A 17,914-nucleotide genomic window follows, 5' to 3' on the forward strand; every position below is an offset into this window, starting at 1 on the left:
GTTGGGAATGCTGCAGCGGAACATTAGCAAATTGTAACCGAAGGCAAAGTTGCGGAATAAAATTGGCAGGAGAGGCTTGGATAACTGATCTCATACTAACCAACTTGGCTCTCATTGTGCACAAGCCCTTTTTGAATATTAATGCCTGTCTTCCACACCATGGAACAATCTGAGCCTGAAAATCATGGAAATATCTGTGCTTTAACACCCGGTGATGCATTAAAGCTTATGTTTGCAGAGGAACATGCAGTTTCCCAGTTTCTGAATCTTCTGGAGTTCTTGCATTACAAGGGGAAACCACAGAATTTCCAAAGAGTATTCTTTTTCTGGGAGTCATGTGGCTGAGCTTCTGTTTTTGTCCTTGTGAGTTGAAAAACTTGCATCTTTAACCTTGGAATATTTCATAGGAAGGATGAGGTCATTGGGAGGTCATCAAGTTTGGTCTGATCATGACGAGACAATCCATTTGAGCTGTGAAGTATCCCAAGGATGCAGAATGAAGGAAGAGACTTTTGGCGGCCGTGGTTTTGGTAAGATTTAGAGTCTTTACCCAGAATCCAGTTGAAATGGATATCCTTAGTAGTAAACGACAGTAGAAGTGCTCCATTTCTGGCTGATCTGAGTGCAGCTGTCTCGGTCTCCTATAGGAATTACAGTACTAATATTGGATCAAGGTGGTTGTCCACGATCAGTGCGACTCACGGTGGCCCTCATGCTCACATACCGCAACTTTTTCTCTGCTCTCGGTTTGACTTGAAGCCAGATCTCCAGTTACACTTCCTGTTTTCCCTCACGTTTCTGTGGTTCCGCCTGACCATTCCCACCGGCCCTACGCGGCTCAGCACAGACAGATTCCTACAATTCCCTGTGCTATTCCCATCGGAGCACTGCGTGGCGAGAGCTTGGGAAAGTCCTCTTCCGGAGTCAACGATCCACCAGGCAACAGAGCCTCTTGTTTCTCTCTCCTCTCTCTTTCCCTTCTTTTTTTTTTGCCCTCAGCTCGCTCTCAAAATCAACATTTCCAGAGTGAATGTAAACCAAACCGCCAGAGTGATGGAGTCTAAATGAAGGTCTGAAAGTTTTCACGACCTTCAGTAACATTAGGAATCCGAGGAAACTCATACATTGGTTTTCCTCTTCAGATCAAAATCAGATGGGCTCCTGCATGATTTGAGCCTTTTTTAAAAGGATATTTCTTGAGACACCACTGGAGACTTTTGCTGAGCCTTTGCCTCCTCTGGTTTTTAGAGTCTTGAACTCTTCTCAGTTTTGCCAAGATACTAAAATCTGTGACCTAAACACTAAAAAATAGCATAACTCAAATCTTTTGGTCTGAAGTCATTTGGTCTGATTTGGCAATCCTTTAGAGGAGACCCATTTGAGATAACTAGGGTCTTTAGGAGAAACAATTGAGACATTACGGTTTTCTCACCCTAAATAAGATCAACATTTGATTGTAGACTGTAAGATCTTGGCAAATTGTGAGACACTGTTGAGATCTCTTTTAAAACCCCAGCGGGGACACATTACTGGGGTCTCATTCTCCACAGATTCCACTTCCTGTTATCTTCCTTCCTGTGTGACTATCTGTCCGTGATGTCGCCCCTTAGCTAACGCTTGCATAAACAAGAAAATAACAGTTTGTCATGCCTTTCTCTCCCTTGAGGTCTCCGGGGCTTAAAGTGTCGCACGGTTGGTCATGTGGTTCTGTCTTAAAACCATAATTACAACGTCCATGGTTTCGCTGCGCTCATTTGACCCAAGCAAATGTAAACAGCCATCATCTTCCTCCATGTCCAGGAAGAGTATCATTAACAAGAAGTTATTTGAATGTTATTGTAATGTTTTACAATCCCGACACCGCAACAACAGGGAGCATACTGTAGCTGCGATTCAAATGCACAACAATTCACAGTGAGATTATATTTGGAAGGCACTGATAGGGGGGGCACGAACACACATGAATGAATTGTTTGCTATATCCTCTCCACTTCCTGTCTCATTCTGTGGCCGACATAGAATTGTTCCTGTCTGAAGCTTGTCCTCTCCCACAGAGGATAACAATGGCAGAGCAGTAAATGTAGCATGTAGTGCCCCAGTCTATGTGTGTGTAAATGTGTACATAAGTGGATATGTATGTGTGTGTGCGTGTGAATTGTAATCTTTAAGAAAAAAAAAGAAAGATCAGTAGTTAAAAATTGGGGAAGGGGTGATTTACCTGAGGAAACATCCCTACCCTGATGAATGAGAATTAGGGGTGGTTGCCAGGGTGTTGCTATGTGGTTGTTAAGGTTTTCAGTATAATGCTGTATAGTTACTAGTGTATTTTGGAATGGTTGTTGCTGAGGGGTTGCCAGGGTGTTGTTAGGCTTTATAGTGCTGTTGCCATGGCATTGTTGCGGTGTTGCAAAAGATTGAGTGTAATGTTATGTGGTTGCTAGTGTGTCTCAGATGGTCGCTATGCTGTTACTATATGGTTGCTAATGTGCCATAGGGTTTTTGGTGGATGCCAAGCTATTGCTATTGGTTATTAAAAATTAAATTATTAAAATTATTAATAAAAATAATTCTTTATGGCTTATTTATTATGAAAATTATTAATAATTATTATTATTATTTTTTTTTAATGGGAAAAGGTTGGTTATTTACCTGATGAAATATCATTGCTATGATAGAAGAGGATTAGGGTGTTATGAGGTTGTTCAGGTATTCAGTACAATGCTGTACGGTTACTAGTTACTAGTTTGTATTGGGTGGTTTCTATGCCATTGCTAGGTGGTTGCCAGGGTGTTGTTAAGGTTTAATGCTGGGGTAATGGTGGTTGTTATGGTGTTGTAAGATTTTCGGTACAATGCAGTGTGATTGGTAGGGTGTTTGGGATGGTTGCTATGCTGTTGCTAGAGTGTAATGAGTGGTTGCCAGGGTTTTGTTAGGGTTTAATGTGCGGTTGCTGTGGTGTTATGGGTGGTTGCTAAGTTGTTGCTATGTGGCTAATGTTTTCAGCACATTGCTACATGATTACTAGTGTTTTTGGGATGGTTGCTATGATGTTGCTGACTAGTTGCCAGGGTGTTGTTAGGGTATAATAGGTTGTTGACATGGTGTTGCTGGATGATATATTATTGGTTATAAGATGTTGTTGTTACGTGTTTAAGATTTTCAGGATGTTTTGGGGGTTGCCATGATGTTGTTAGGGTATTATGGGTGGTTGCTATGTTGTTACTACATGGTTGCTAATGTGTAATGAGTGGTTGCCAGGGTGTTGTTAGAGTTCAACTGGTTGTTTCCATGGCGTTGCTGGGTTACATATTATTGGTTAAACGATGTTGTGGTTATGTGTTTAAAGTTTCCAGTGTGTTTTAGGGGTTTGCCATGGTGTTGCTAGGGTGTTATGGGTGGTTGCCAAGCCATTGCTATTGGTTATTAAAAACTGGGATAAGGTTGGTTATTTACCTGATGAAATATCACTGCTATGATGGAAAAAAAAATGGAGTGGTACCAAGGTGTTACTGTGTAGTTAAGGTTTTCAGTACTATGCTGTGTGTTTGCTAGTTTGTATTGTGCGGTTTCTATGCCGTTGCTAGGTGGTTGCCAGGGTGTTGTTGTTTAATACTGGGGTGTTATTGGTGGTTGCTGTGATGTTGCTAAGGTTTTCAGTGCAATGCTATGTGGTTGGTAGGGTTGCTATGGGTTTTTTAAAATTGGGGAAAGGTTGGTGAGATTCCTGAGGAAATGTCACTGCCATGATGCAAGAAAATTAGGGGTGGTTTCCAAGGTGTCGCTATGTGGCTGTTAAGGTTTTCAGCATGATCCTGTTTGTTTTGGGTACTTGCTAGATGGTTGTCAGGGTATCATTAGGGTTTAATGATGGGGTAGTAATGGTGGTTGTTATGGTGTTGTTAATGTTTTTGCAGTGCTATGTGATTGCTATTGTAATTTGGATGGTTGCCATGCTGTTGCTAGATGGTTGCTAGTGTGTTGTTAGGGTTTAATGTGCTGTTACTATGGTGTTGCTGTGGTGTTATGGGTGATTGCTAGATTGTTGCTATGTGGCTGTTAACATTTTCAGCACATTGATATTTGTTAACTAGGGTGTTGGGGATGGTTGCTATGTTGTTGTTGAGTAGTTGCCAGGGTATTGTTAGGGTTTAATGGGTTGTTTCCATGGCATTGCTTGGTTATATATATTGATGTAAAGGGAAAGGGTGATAATTTACCTGAAGAAATGTCACTGCCATGATGCAAGAAAATTTGGGGTTGTTACCACAATGTTGCTACGTGGTTGTTAAAGGGATAGTTCACCCAAAAATGAAAATTTGATGTTTATCTGCTTACACCCAGGGCATCCAAGATGTAGGTGACTGTTTCTTCAGTAGAACACAAACGAAGATTTTAACTTAAACCGTTGCAGTCTGTCAGTCATATAATGGTAGTCAATGGCTACCAAATCTTTGAGAGTAAAAAAACATACACAAACAAAACCAAATCTCTGTGCAAAGTGTAAACAATGAGTGACATATAAGCGCAGATCGCTTCCGGCGTTTGTGTATACTATGCCAGAGTGCCAGAGCGCGCCTGAGCACACCCCACTAATGTGATGGCAGGGTAAAAAAAACAGCATATGCTGGTAGGTATGTTTTGATGCTGGTTTAAGCTGGTCCTTTGCTGGTTTATGACCAGCATAAACCAGCAAAGGACCAGCATAAACCAGCTAAGGACCATCTTAAACCAGCATCAAAACATACCTAACCAGCATCTCAGCATCAAAACAGACCTACCAGCATATGCTGTTTTTTTCACCAGGGTAAACACTGGCTATGATGTTCCTAAGGTGTTATGGGTGGTTGCCAGAGCATTGCTATGTGGTTGTATGGGGTTTTCTTGTGGTTGCTATGGAATCTTAGCAGATTTTCCTCAGAATTCTGCAAGTTTTTACCCCAAAATCAATTCAAACAAATAGATGTTTGCAGTTTCATGCTCACGCTGTTTTATTAAGTGCCTGAAAGTTGTTTTTGTCACTGTCTTGCTTCCTTAATTAGCAAGTATCTGAGTTATTTGGCAGATTCACTGAGCCTCTTCCAGTTTGTGTCAGCAGAATCTGAACCTACAAACAGGAAAGACAGAGAACAGACAGTAAACGTGTTTGCGCTTTAGATGCAGACTCTCAGTATCTGTGACGGCCAGGCTGTCCTCTCTCTGTGGAAATCACACATCTATCTCGCAGATTCTGAGAAGTGCAGAGAGCATGATGTCATCGATTTGAGGGCCCTCAGGGCCACAGCCGAGTGAAGGCTTTATGAGAACCAGCTGTGAAGAGGAGGAGAAACACAGAGTTAAAGCTGGCTCTCCTCAACATCTCGGTCACTGGAGTGCTGAACACCAGATACGTGACACATCACAGAGCAAAAAACATTCCATTAAGAGCGATTTCATCACTGCGCTACATTCAGAACATCAAACCATAAAAATCTGCGGTTATTTATTCACCTCATGTTGTTCCAAATGACTTTTATTCTTCTGAGAAACACAAAAGAGTACATTTTCAAGACAAACTTTAAGAAAGCCCGACCAGAAAGTTGAAAAGTTTTTAAAAGTTTTACATTTGATGGTTTTCAGTTTGAAATAGTTTAAAGAGTTAGAAGTTAGAAGTTTAATGTAGCTTTGAAAAGTTAAAGTTTGAATGCAGTCTTTCAGATAGATAGATAGATAGATAATTAACATTGTTAGTATGATTCTAACACTGTTAGCAAGTTATTAGCATGTTGCTAGTCTGTTTCTAGCATGATTGGCATGTTACTAGCGTGTTGCTAGCATGATTATCAAGTTGTTAGCATGTTTTTAGCATAATTAACATGTTGTTGGAATGTTGCTAGTCTGTTTCTAGCATGATTAGCATGTTACTAGCACGATTAGCAAGATGTTACTGTGTTGCTAGCATGATTAGCAAGTTGCTAACATGTTTTTTGCATGATTAGCAGGTTGTTAGCATGTTCCTAGCATGATTACCAAGTTGTTAACAGGTTTCTAGCATGCTTCTTGTATGATTAGCATGTTAATAGCATGTTGCTAGCATGATTAGCATGTTGCTAGCCTGATTCTAGCACAATTAGCAAGTTATTAGCATGTTGCTAGTCTGTTTCTAGCATGATTGGCATGTTACTAACGTGTTGCTAGCATGATTATCAAGTTGTTGGCATGTTTTTAACATAATTAACATGTTGTTAGCATGTTGCTAGTCTGTTTCTAGCATGATTAGCATGTTACTAGCACGATTAGCAAGTTGCTAGCATGTTTCTATCATTATTAGCAAGATGTTACTGTGTTGCTAACATGCTTAGCAAGTTGCTAACATGTTTTTTGCATGATTAGCAGGTTGTTGGCATTTTCCTAGCATGATTACAAAGTTGTTAACAGGTTTCTAGCATGTTTCTTGTGTGATTAGCATGTTAATAGCATGTTACTAGCATGATTAGCAAGTTACTGATATGTTGCTAACATGTTTCTAGCATGATTAGCATGTTACTAGCATGATTTTAGCACAATTAGCAAGTTACTAGCATATTTCAAGCATGATTAACAAGTTACTAGCATGATTCTAACATGTTAATAACATGTTGCTATTAATATGATTAGCATGTTATTAACATGACGTTAGCAAGTTACTAGCATGATTCTAGCATGATTGACATGTTAATAATATGTTGCTAGCATGATTAGCAAGCTACTAGCATGTTTAAGCATGATTAACAAATTACTAGCATGAGTCTAGCATGATTAGCATGGTAATAGCATGTGGCTAGCATAATTAGCAAGTTATTAACATGATGTTACCATGTTTCTAGCATGATTAGCATGTTGCTAGCATGATTCTAGTTGCTAGGCTTGGCTAGATAGATAAATAGATTAGAATAAATATTTGAATGGAAGTTTGAATTGATTAGAAATAGTACATACAAGGGAAGTCTTGATTCTGGGAGTTTAAGTTTGAATAGTGTTGCTCATTCGAACATTCCGTCAATGTAAGTTTATGGGATTTTTATGATATTTAATCTTTAATTTTATGAAAACTATAAGTCGGATCAGTTAGAAAAGAGACAGCAACCCGAGTCAGATCAGTCTGAAGAGCTGGGCTGAGTTTGGTGGTTTTAGCTTGAAAGCTGTAGGAGGAGAAGCGTTCAAAAATTTGGCTAAGAAGAAGAATAAAAAGCTTAAGTTGCTTTCTCAAGCCAACCTAATAACGCACTGGTCACTCTTTTACATTAAAGGTAAACTGAAGCTTTCAAAACTGCAAAAGCATGAGTCGCATGCAATATCTTTATGATGCTTTTTTGGTCTGTGTTAGCTTTATAAATCCATCCACTCATGAAAAACAGCTTCTCAAGCATTCATCTCCTTTTGTCGTCTTCTGAAGAAAGCATGTCATGAAGGTTTTTGGAACAGCAAGTATATTCGCGTGTATTTTTAACACGGTTCCTTTCATTGAGCACTCAAATCTGTTCATATGGTACCATGCAAGATTCTGGAACGCTCCCGCTTACGTCATGTAGGAAAACTGCGGATCTGACCTGCCCTTTGTGAACCTGACCCTTTGTTTGCATGCGTGTGTTCATGAATACGTGCTGCGTGTCCCATATGAAACCCTCCTACAGTTCGGCTCCGCTGCAGGGTTTGGCTCACCAGGCTTGATCAGAGCGAGAGAAAGTGACAGAGAAAAAAAAAGATAAGATTTATAGCTAAACACAGATGGTCTTCTCACACACTCACATTTTTACACATCGTTCCACTAATATAATGCTGTTATGTAGAATAAATGTGACAAATCTACATTCTTTTGCTGAATCCAAGAGGATTTGCCAAATTAATAACTGCTCCACACACAAAACAAACGCTTATACTTTTGTCAACGTCCCATTAGCTATTTAAGATAAATATTATTGTTTGCAAAAAATAGCATGGATTTCTTTGTGAATTCAACAAATTTATATGTGTGTGTAAATTTATTTATTTATTTATTTGTTTGTTTTTCCAATCTGCATGCTTAATTTTGACTCCATACTGACACATTTCAGAATGAGGCAATGCACAAAAAAGTTTCACATAGCGTTTGCATTTGCATACTTACATAAAATACAGAATTAAAATTTCAATTTAATCAGGTTTAATAACAGTAATATTATATTTAGTATTATAATAATGTGATATTTTATTATTATTATTATTATTTATCATCATAAATAATGTAAATATTACATTACATTACTTAATATATTATGTAATTATATTACATTATTTATTATTATATTAATATAATTTTAATTAATTAATTATTAATTAATTCATTCATTCATTTTAAATTTTGCTACAGTGTTAAAAGTTTTATTTGGTTTAATGTTTTAATTAAAAGATTTAGATTTATTTTTTGATTTTATAAATTATTTATTAAAGTTGTATTTGGTTTAATTTGAATAATTTTATTTATAAAATATTTATTTGGTTTAATTTTAATCTTCGTTTATTTTATTGCATTTTATAAACTGTAAAGATTTATTTTAAATTGCAATTAATTTTGTTATTGTATTTGTTTGTATTTATTTATGTTTATTTTACACATTCACTGATCTTGCAAACACTTTTTGGATTCTAATTAGGACATTATTTGTGCATTTATAGAAGTTTTATTTGGTTTAGTTTGAATAATTTAATTTATAATAGAATTATGTGATTTAATTTTACCATTTCGTTTATTTTATTACATTTTCTAAATCATAATTATTTATTTTAAATTGCAGTAAATGTTTTATTGTATTTTTATTCTATTTATTTAATTTTATGTAATTTCATTTTATTTTACGCATTATTCACAGCCCTTACAGGCATTTTTTTTTTTTTTTTTTTTTTTTTTTTTTTTTTGGCATTTTGAGATTATTTGTGTATTTATAAAAGTTTTATTTGGTTTAATTTTAATAAAATAATTCATAAAAGATTAATTTGGTTTAATTTTAACATTTACGCTTATTTCCTTGTATTTTCTAAATTGTAATTATTTATTTTAAATTACAATTCATTTTTTATTATATTTTTACTGCATTTATTTAATTTTATTTAATTTCACTTTATTTTATGCATTATTCACAGCCCTTACAGATACTTTTTGGCATCTTAAGATTCTAATTAGGACATTGTTGGCTATCTATAAAAGTTTAATTTAGTTTAATTTTAATAATTTTATTTATAAAAGATTTATTTAGTTCAATTTTAACGTTTATTAGATTTAAAATATTGTAATTAATTATTTTAAATAGCAGTTAATTGGTTTTATTGTATTTGTTTGTATTTAATTAATTAATTAATTAATTAATTATTTGTATTAATTGTTTGTATTAATTTAAATTATTAATTTAATTAATTCATTCATTATTTTATTTATTTATTTTAAATTGCAGTTGCTATTTCATTTTTTATTTGTGTATTTATAAAAGTTTTATTTGGATTCATTTTAATAATTTTAATTATAAAATATTGATTTGGTTTAATTTTATCGTTTAAGTTTATTTTATTACATTTTATAAATTGTAATTATTTATTTTAAATTGCAATTCATTTTTTTATTGTATTTGTTTGTGAGATTCTATTTATGACATCATTTGTGTATTTATAAAAGTTTTATTTGGTTTAATTTTAATAATTTCATTTATAAAAGATTTATTTAGTTTAATTTTAACATTTACTTTTATTACATTTTATATATTGTAATTATTTATTTGAAATAGCAGTTAATTGTTTTTATTGTATTTATTTCATTTTATTTAATTTCATTTAATTTTACATGTTATTCACAGCCTTTTCAGACACTTTTTGGCATTTTGAGAGTCTAATTAGAACATTATTGTGTGTCTGTTAAATATCTATTATTTATTTTAAATTGCAATTCATTTTTTATTATATTTTTTATGTATTTATTTCATTTCATTTTATTTGAGCCATTATTCACAGCACTTACAGACACTTTTTGGCATTTTGAGAGTCTAATTAGGACATTATTTGTGTATTTATGTAAAGTTTTGGTTGGTTTAAGAGCTCATAAGTATAACAAAACAAGCACACAAACCATCTGTAACTGACATGTTTACTCTGCAGCACTTATCGCACACACCAAAAGCTTTTCTGCTCTGCCGGAAAGAACCTTTTTCTGCATTCTTTAACTTAATAAGCGCAGAATGTGTCCGCTCTTCCTCTGTATGTCTCTGGAATGATAAAGATCTGCTGTTCGGGGCTGTTAGTCGCTTACATAACATTACTGATGGCTTCTGATGGCCGACCCTCACCATCCTTCACTCAAATGATCTGCTAATAGCATTGTATACAGGAATCTAAAATGTATTAAGGAATCTTGGGACCCGTGGAATCTTGCATGTGTCTCCTCTAGCTTGATCCAATCCTCTTTCTGCTCAGAACAATGAACTTCCTGTCATCCAATCAGCTGATGGGCATGAGGTCAGGGGGCGGGACAGGTAAAGGTCTTTCGGGTCATATGGAGTTTTTTATTGGCCGGAACAGATGGCTCACTTTCTCCATGTCATGCTTTATCTCACAGAGGTCACGTTTAACAATAGCAAAGAGAACAAAGACTATAAAAAGACCCTAAAATTAAGGTCATAAACACAGCTACTGCCAGGTTTACTGTTTGTGGCTATCAGGGTGAGTTTACTAAGTTTCTGTTTGATCATACTTAAGGTCAGTGAACTAAAAAAACTCCAAACACTAAGTATGAAATCATATAGTTTGTTCCAGCCGATGTAAAACTATGTTTAAATGTTATTTAACACCTGCTCTTGACCTTGTATAGATTATTGCTTTATTTAATCTCAGCTATACATGGCATGCTCAAACTTTGGCTCTTTATTTTCATTTCTTTCTCTCTCTCTCTTTGCATTTTTGGAAAGAGAAAGAGAGGGGGAGGGAGGATAGGGGAACGCTGATGTTGCTCTGCAAACATGTGACTCGACACACACACACACACACACACACACACACACACACACACACACAGCTGAAAATCATTGAGGACTGCAGGTTGGCCGAGAACGAGAAAAGATAGAAAGAAGGAAAAGAGAGCAAATTAAAGAAAGAGATTATACTTTTTTTTTTTTTTTTATCTTGCCTGGGAAATTTAGACCTGTACCATGGTAATACTTTGTTTTATAGATATACGCTAAGGCCCTAAGGTAGGCTATGTATCATGGCAAATAATAATAATAATAATTTTACATGATAATCTTACATAATACAATTTTTAATTTAAGTAATAATTTAATTTATCTTATTTAGTTTTAATAATAATTATAATAATAATTTTAAATAATAATAATAATTTTAATTTGTATTTTTTTTTTTTACTTTTTAATTTTTTACTTCATTTTAATTTAATTTTTACTTTATTTTTATTTGACAAGTTTAATAGTTATTTTATCCTATGTTGGAAATTAAGACATGTATCATGTAATACTTTGTTTTACAGTAATGATAATAATTTAATTATTAATTTATTATTTGTTTTAATAATGATAATAGTAATAATTCTACATAATAATTTTAATTTGTAACATTTAAAAAAATTTATTTATTTATTTATTTATTTATGGTTTACTTTATTTTATTCATTTTAATTTAAAGTTTCATTAGTTATTTTATCCTATGTAAAAACTTTACACATGCACCATAGTAATACTTTGTTTAATAATTTAATAATAATTTTACGTAATAATAGTATAATTTAAATTACCACGGTAATACTTTGTATTTTACATAATAATTTAATAATTGAATTAAAATATTTTATATAATTTTAGATTTAGCGGTTCTCCTTTATTTTAATTATTAATTTTAATTTACAGTTTTAGTCAGTTATTTTATCCTATGTGGGAAATTTAGACATGTACCATGGTAATACTTTGTTTTATAGATATACGCTAAGGCACTAAGGTAGGCTATGTATCATGGCAAACAGTTCTAATAATAATTTTACATGATTATCTTACATAATACAATTTTTCATTTAAGTAATAATTTATTTTATTTAGTTTCAATAATAATGATAATACTAATTTTAGATAATAATCATTTAAATTTGTATTGTTTTGTAATCTTTACTTTATTTTAATTAAATTTTTACTTTATTTTTATTTGAAGCTTAATAGTTATTTTTATATAATATTTATTTTATTATGTTGGAAATTAAGACATGTATCACTTAATACTTTGTTTTACAGACCCTAATGCAGGCTATCTATCAGAATATCATGGCATATAATAATAATAATAATAATAAAAGTAATGATAATAATTTAATTATTAGTAATAATATATATATATATATATATATATATATATATATTTAAATAATAATAATAATAATAATTTTAAATAATAATATATATATTTTTTACGTTTTACTTTATTTTAATTATTCATTTTAATTAATAATAATAATGATTCTACATAAAAATAATTTATTTTCTTTACTTATTTTCTTTTTGTTTTACTGTTTATTTTGATTATTCATTTTAATTTACAGTTTCATTAATTATTTTATCATATGTCAGAAATTTAGACATATATACATAGACGTAATACTTTATTTAATAATTTTACATAATAATTTACATTAAAATATTTGATATCATTTTAGTTTTAGTTTTTCTCTTTTATTTTAATTATTAATTTTAACTTACAGTTTTAGTCAGTTATTTTATCCTAGTTATTTTAACATGTACCATGTTAATACTTTGCTTTACAGATAAAAGCTAGGGCCCTAATATAGGCTATCTGTCAGAGGACTATTAATATTAATATTAAATTGTGTATTAATATTAAATACAATTTAATGCAAATTATTTAATTTTATTTTATTTTATTCATTCTGACAGTCAAGTCCTCTGCAGTTTAATACCAGCAGTTTTGCATGGTTTACATTACAGTTTTTCTCAATTGCTAAAACACTATAACCAATCTTTTGAACTAAAATTTCAAAACCATAATGCCATTTTTCAAACAGCACACCCATTTCCCTGAACTATAAACACTATTCCCCTGCTTTAACACATGAGTCAGATTTGGTGAACTGTTACTGCACACAAATCCCTACATTTCTCAGTGCTTACACCATGTGGTCATTTAGAAAGCACTAGCATTCAATATTGTTCACTCAAGTCTGCAAAGTTTGAGCTCAATTAGCACACAATTACTCAAAATTTATCACACACCAATCAGAACCTTCGATAGAGATATAAGGGCCAAAGTCAGTTTACAGTTTGTTGCTTTTCTCAGATCAGAAAAATAAAATTCTCAAAACTACTTCTTCAACCTCCACATCATCTAGTCACTTGTGCACATCATAAAATGTTTCTAATTTTTTTTAACAAGTTGCATTATATGTATATAGTTCTCTGTGCTATAGTCTTACCCCTCAAAACATCAAGTCATTAGCTCATTGTATATGTCTTTGCAGTAAATGCTAAATTTTTGATCTAGTTGTCATAAACTGTCAAGCATATTCTACACATTTCTATTAGAATTTTTGTAAATTTGCCATGAATTGTTCAAGTGAATATTGACTTTCACTAATGTGGAGTCTACAGATCAACCAACGATAAAGCAGTTCTCTGAAATAGCTCAAAGGTACATCTCAACATCTCATGAACCTTCAATTGGAAAGCATATACAGACAGAGGACACAAGAGTTACAAATTCTGACAGTGGACTTTCTAATTTATATTTCCGCCTTTGCCCATATTTTCTTTTTCTTTTCTATTTCACAATGACTTTGTAATGTATTTATATTTTATTTTATTTTTTTATGTTGATATATATATTTATATATATATATATATATATTATTATTATTATTATTATTATTATTATTATTATTCCGTCAGACCACTAGTAAAAGTGTAACTGTGAATCCTATCCGGTCTTTTTCAATCAATATCAGTATGCAGATACAGTAATATGCAATTTCAAAGACGAAGAGTAGGAGGTGAAAGAGAAAGAGGAGGAGAAGGAGGAGGACGACGACGACAACAACGTGGAAGAGAAATAGGAAGGGCAAGGGCAAGAAAACAAGCAGTCTTATGTATTTTAGTTGATGCGTGCCAGGGTTGGGTCAGGCATGCAAGAGGATTTTACCCCCGCTGCCTGTCCAGGGCCAATTTAGTCTGTAATGTTGAGGAGGTTGCTGGGGCAGAATAATTATTTTTGTTGTTGTTTGATGTTTTGTGCTGTACTCTACAGTACAATAAATTAAGGATTAAAACACTTGCAATGTGTACATTTGTTGTGTCCATCATCAAAAGTTTTACCAGTTTTCGTAGTATTGTTTTGAATTGATCTTCTCAGTGTGTAAAACTGTGTTGTAGTGTGTGTGTGTGTGTGTGTGTTTTTGAGGGTTTGTGTGTCATGTCTGAGAGCAAAGTTTGTTTTTTTTAGCAAGATTGAGTGGTTTTGAGTGGAGAGCTTCATTTTGACCTGAATATAGTAAGTTCGGGGAATTGAGTTAGAAGTTACGGATTTGTGTTTAGAGTTTCGCAAAAGCGAGCCATAATTTCAAGAAATGCGTTTAAGCAATTGAGAAAAACTGTAATTGCTAATCAAAAAAAGAGGACTCACCACACCAAAGTGTGAAACTCCACAGCACAACAACACTCTCATTATTGCTCTTGGCTGACGCTCAGAAAAACAGGCAACGATGCCAAGGAATACTCACCCACAGATAGATCAACACACTGAGTACCACTAGAGCCCAACGACACACCAGAGGCCTAATCGCCGGCGCGAGGCAACGTGGAAATCTCGAAATAGCCCAATTTGGTAACCTTTACGTCATCTGAGCTAGAGAGGAAGGTTTTTACGGCCGCCTCCAGTGGTGGCAGAATGCTGGGAATGTGGGTTAATCGTTGAGCTCTTGCACATGTGGAATGGTGCTCGCCGAACATGGAAACAGATGGGGTTCGTTTATGTTGCACCCCCGCTTGTGTCCCGTGGACATTGTCATACTTCCGTTTGGCAGAACAAAAAGAACAGACGCACACGTATGCGCTCGACAATCCTCTCCTAATGTGGTGGATAAGTGGTAACACCTGTGGCGAGGGTCCAGATCACTTGAAAACAGACCTGACTGCTTAGCAAGTTCTTTATTGGGTGTTTGATAATTACTGGATCCTTTAAAACACAGAGCAGAGAGAAATAAGAGGTCGTAGGTCATGTCAAGTCAGTTTTTCTTGGCTGTTTGGTCACCTTGATATTCTGAACCTGTTTTAACTACAGTAACCAGACTGGCTACAGTCTTTTATATTAGGGTTGTGAGTCATTCAGACTCCAGGTCTGAGTCCACTCCTGTGTCATAAGAATTTTGTTGTTTAATAAGTGGATGACTGTTGTAAATGTCCAATATTTCTTAACCACATGGAATGTGAAAAGTGTTGTATGGTGTTAAATGAATGCCATATTCATGTAGCATGATATGTGCATGGTAATTTCTATGATATTACCACTGCATGTGTCCATCAAACAAAGGTTTTACCATGATAATTGATCAAAAAACGTATATTTATGTCTGTTTCTGTGTGTAGGATGCCGTCTGCTAGCACCATGACTGGCGGGAGAGCACTGCTGCTCTGTACAAACACAGAGGACTGCATTTACCAATCAGCAAACGGGTGTGTACAACTAAGTGACTACGTCTCCTTAAATTTCCTGCTAATTTGTTGTTTTACACATGTAATTTCTGCAACCCTAGTGTTTCAACAACAGACAAGGTCTTTGTTGTACTATATGGGCCATTCTACAGAATCAGTTCAAAGCCCAAAAACACAAAGTTGTCACTGCCGAAACTCCACCCGATGTTTCGGTCATGGCTGTTACGGTAGTGACAATTTTATGGGAAAACGCCCAAAAACACAAGTGTCACGAAACTCCAATTTTATACGGTAGTGACAATTTTATGGGAAAACGCCCAAAAACACAAAGTTGTCACTGCCGAAACTCCACCCAATGTTTCGGTCATGGCTGTTACGGTAGTGACAATTTTATGGGAAAACGCCCAAAAACACAAAGTTGTCACTGTAGTGACAATTTTATGGGAAAACACCCAAAAAACTAAGTTGTCACTGCCGAAACTCCACCCAATGTTTCGGCCGTGGCTGTTACGGTAGTGACAATTTTATGGGAAAACACCCAAAAAAAAAACTAAGTTGTCACTGCTGAAACTCCACCCAATGTTTCGGTCGTGGCTGTTACAGTAGTGACAATTTTATGGGAAAACACCCAAAAAACAAAGTTGTTACTGCTGAAACTCCACCAAGCTCCACTAAAACATACAGTGGTTCAGTAGTGACGTGAAAATGCGGGACACATTTTTTTACATAAAGTCTCATAATTTACAAAAAACTTATTATTATTTACTTATTCATTTTTTTATTTTTTCTGTTTTAAACGCAACAATGGAATAAAGTGCAAAAAATAAAAAATTCTATATTATTTTCATAAGTTGAAATTGAGGGGCTAGTGTTCAGGACAGCCACGTACCCACTAAATAATTTTTTTTAAATATTAAGCTTACTGATATTTTAAATATTATTGTGGGTTTCAATAGATAATAAAAGGACCTTAGTAAATATTTAAGACTTGAATATATCAGTGCTTTTTAAATTTTATTTTATTTTTTTGGTTGTGGGACAGCAGTTTGCACCAATTCTCTAGAATGTCCGATATAGGTCTAATATAGGTGGTATTCCAGCAATTTCTTTACTGTTTGCTCAGGATGACTTGCTTATGTTGCAGCGTTTCTAATTTGTAATTTGCTTTGGATAAAAGTGTCTGTGACATTAATAGTCAAGATGTTGTTGTAAGTTCATAAGAACTTTTAGTCCATGCTTTCCCAAGTTTCCCGGCAGACTGTGCCACATCCCTCATTCACTATTCGGTATTAAAACTAAACATGTCCAGTAACGTTAACACTGATAGACTTCATAAACATCCCCAGGTGGGATATTAAAGGTGATTTTGGGACAAGCCTAACTGTGAAAGTTATTTTTACCGAAAACTAATTAAACTCCTTTGGCAGTGCCAACCCACGGTGGTTTGGAATGTCACAGTGTGTTAGCACGAGCTTTAAAACCTGCAGAAGAATGGGCGAAATGAGTAAACTCAGTTTAATAAAGTCATGTCGGTAAAGTGAGTATCTTGAGCCAAATACTGAGCAAACATGGTCAAAATAGAGAGAACTCGGCTTACAATGTCCCCAACCCCGTTAGCTCATCTTGATGAGAAAACTTTGGCTTCTAGCCTGGCTGATGATGGATGGTGTACTATCCAAGAGTTTGAGCAGGCCTATTCCTGAAGGCAACGAGAAAAGACAATATTTTGTCCTACACACTCCTTATTTTCCTCTTTCCTGATTCCTCTCACCCCCTGTCTCTCCCTCATTCCCTCTTTCTCTCGCTTCTTTTCTTCAGGGTTTTGGAGCTTGACCTACTTTTTCCTCTTGGCTGCCTTGAGCTTCATGAAATGAGATACATTAGCCAGAAAGAAAGAAAAAAATAGCATGCCAAAAGAAAGTTGTTGAAAGTTTATTTGAATTTTCTGAGAGCCAAAAGTTTGTATTTGAAAAGAGAAATCACTGTTTGGAGCCACACTGGAGAAGATATTCTCCTCTGAAATCCTGTGAAGTTTAGCATACACACAAAGTTTGTAGGTTCACATTTCCTCTGTTTGTTTTTTTGGCGCAATGTCATTGGATGGAACCCAAGGTTGTGTTTATTGACTGAGCCAATTAAAGAAAGAGAAAGATGCACGCCTGTCCCTTGAACTTTGGCCTGTTGATGGAAGCTCGTTTGGTCAAACATTCACAGAGGAGTTT

General features: G+C 34.2%; 1 protein-coding gene across 1 annotated transcript in view; it reads left to right on the forward strand.

Moving 5' to 3' along the window:
- Positions 1–17,914, forward strand: part of si:dkey-82f1.1 (DENN domain-containing protein 2A) — a 46,057-nt gene that overhangs the window by 6,282 nt on the left and 21,861 nt on the right. The window contains exon 2 of the mRNA XM_051099369.1: positions 15,627–15,713. Within this exon, the coding sequence (XP_050955326.1) occupies positions 15,628–15,713 (86 nt within the window). The 5' untranslated portion in view covers position 15,627. The remainder of the gene's footprint in view (positions 1–15,626; positions 15,714–17,914) is intronic.

The sequence above is a fragment of the Labeo rohita genome, chromosome 25 (genome assembly GCF_022985175.1).
Source record: "Labeo rohita strain BAU-BD-2019 chromosome 25, IGBB_LRoh.1.0, whole genome shotgun sequence".
NCBI classification, from domain to species: domain Eukaryota; kingdom Metazoa; phylum Chordata; class Actinopteri; order Cypriniformes; family Cyprinidae; genus Labeo; species Labeo rohita.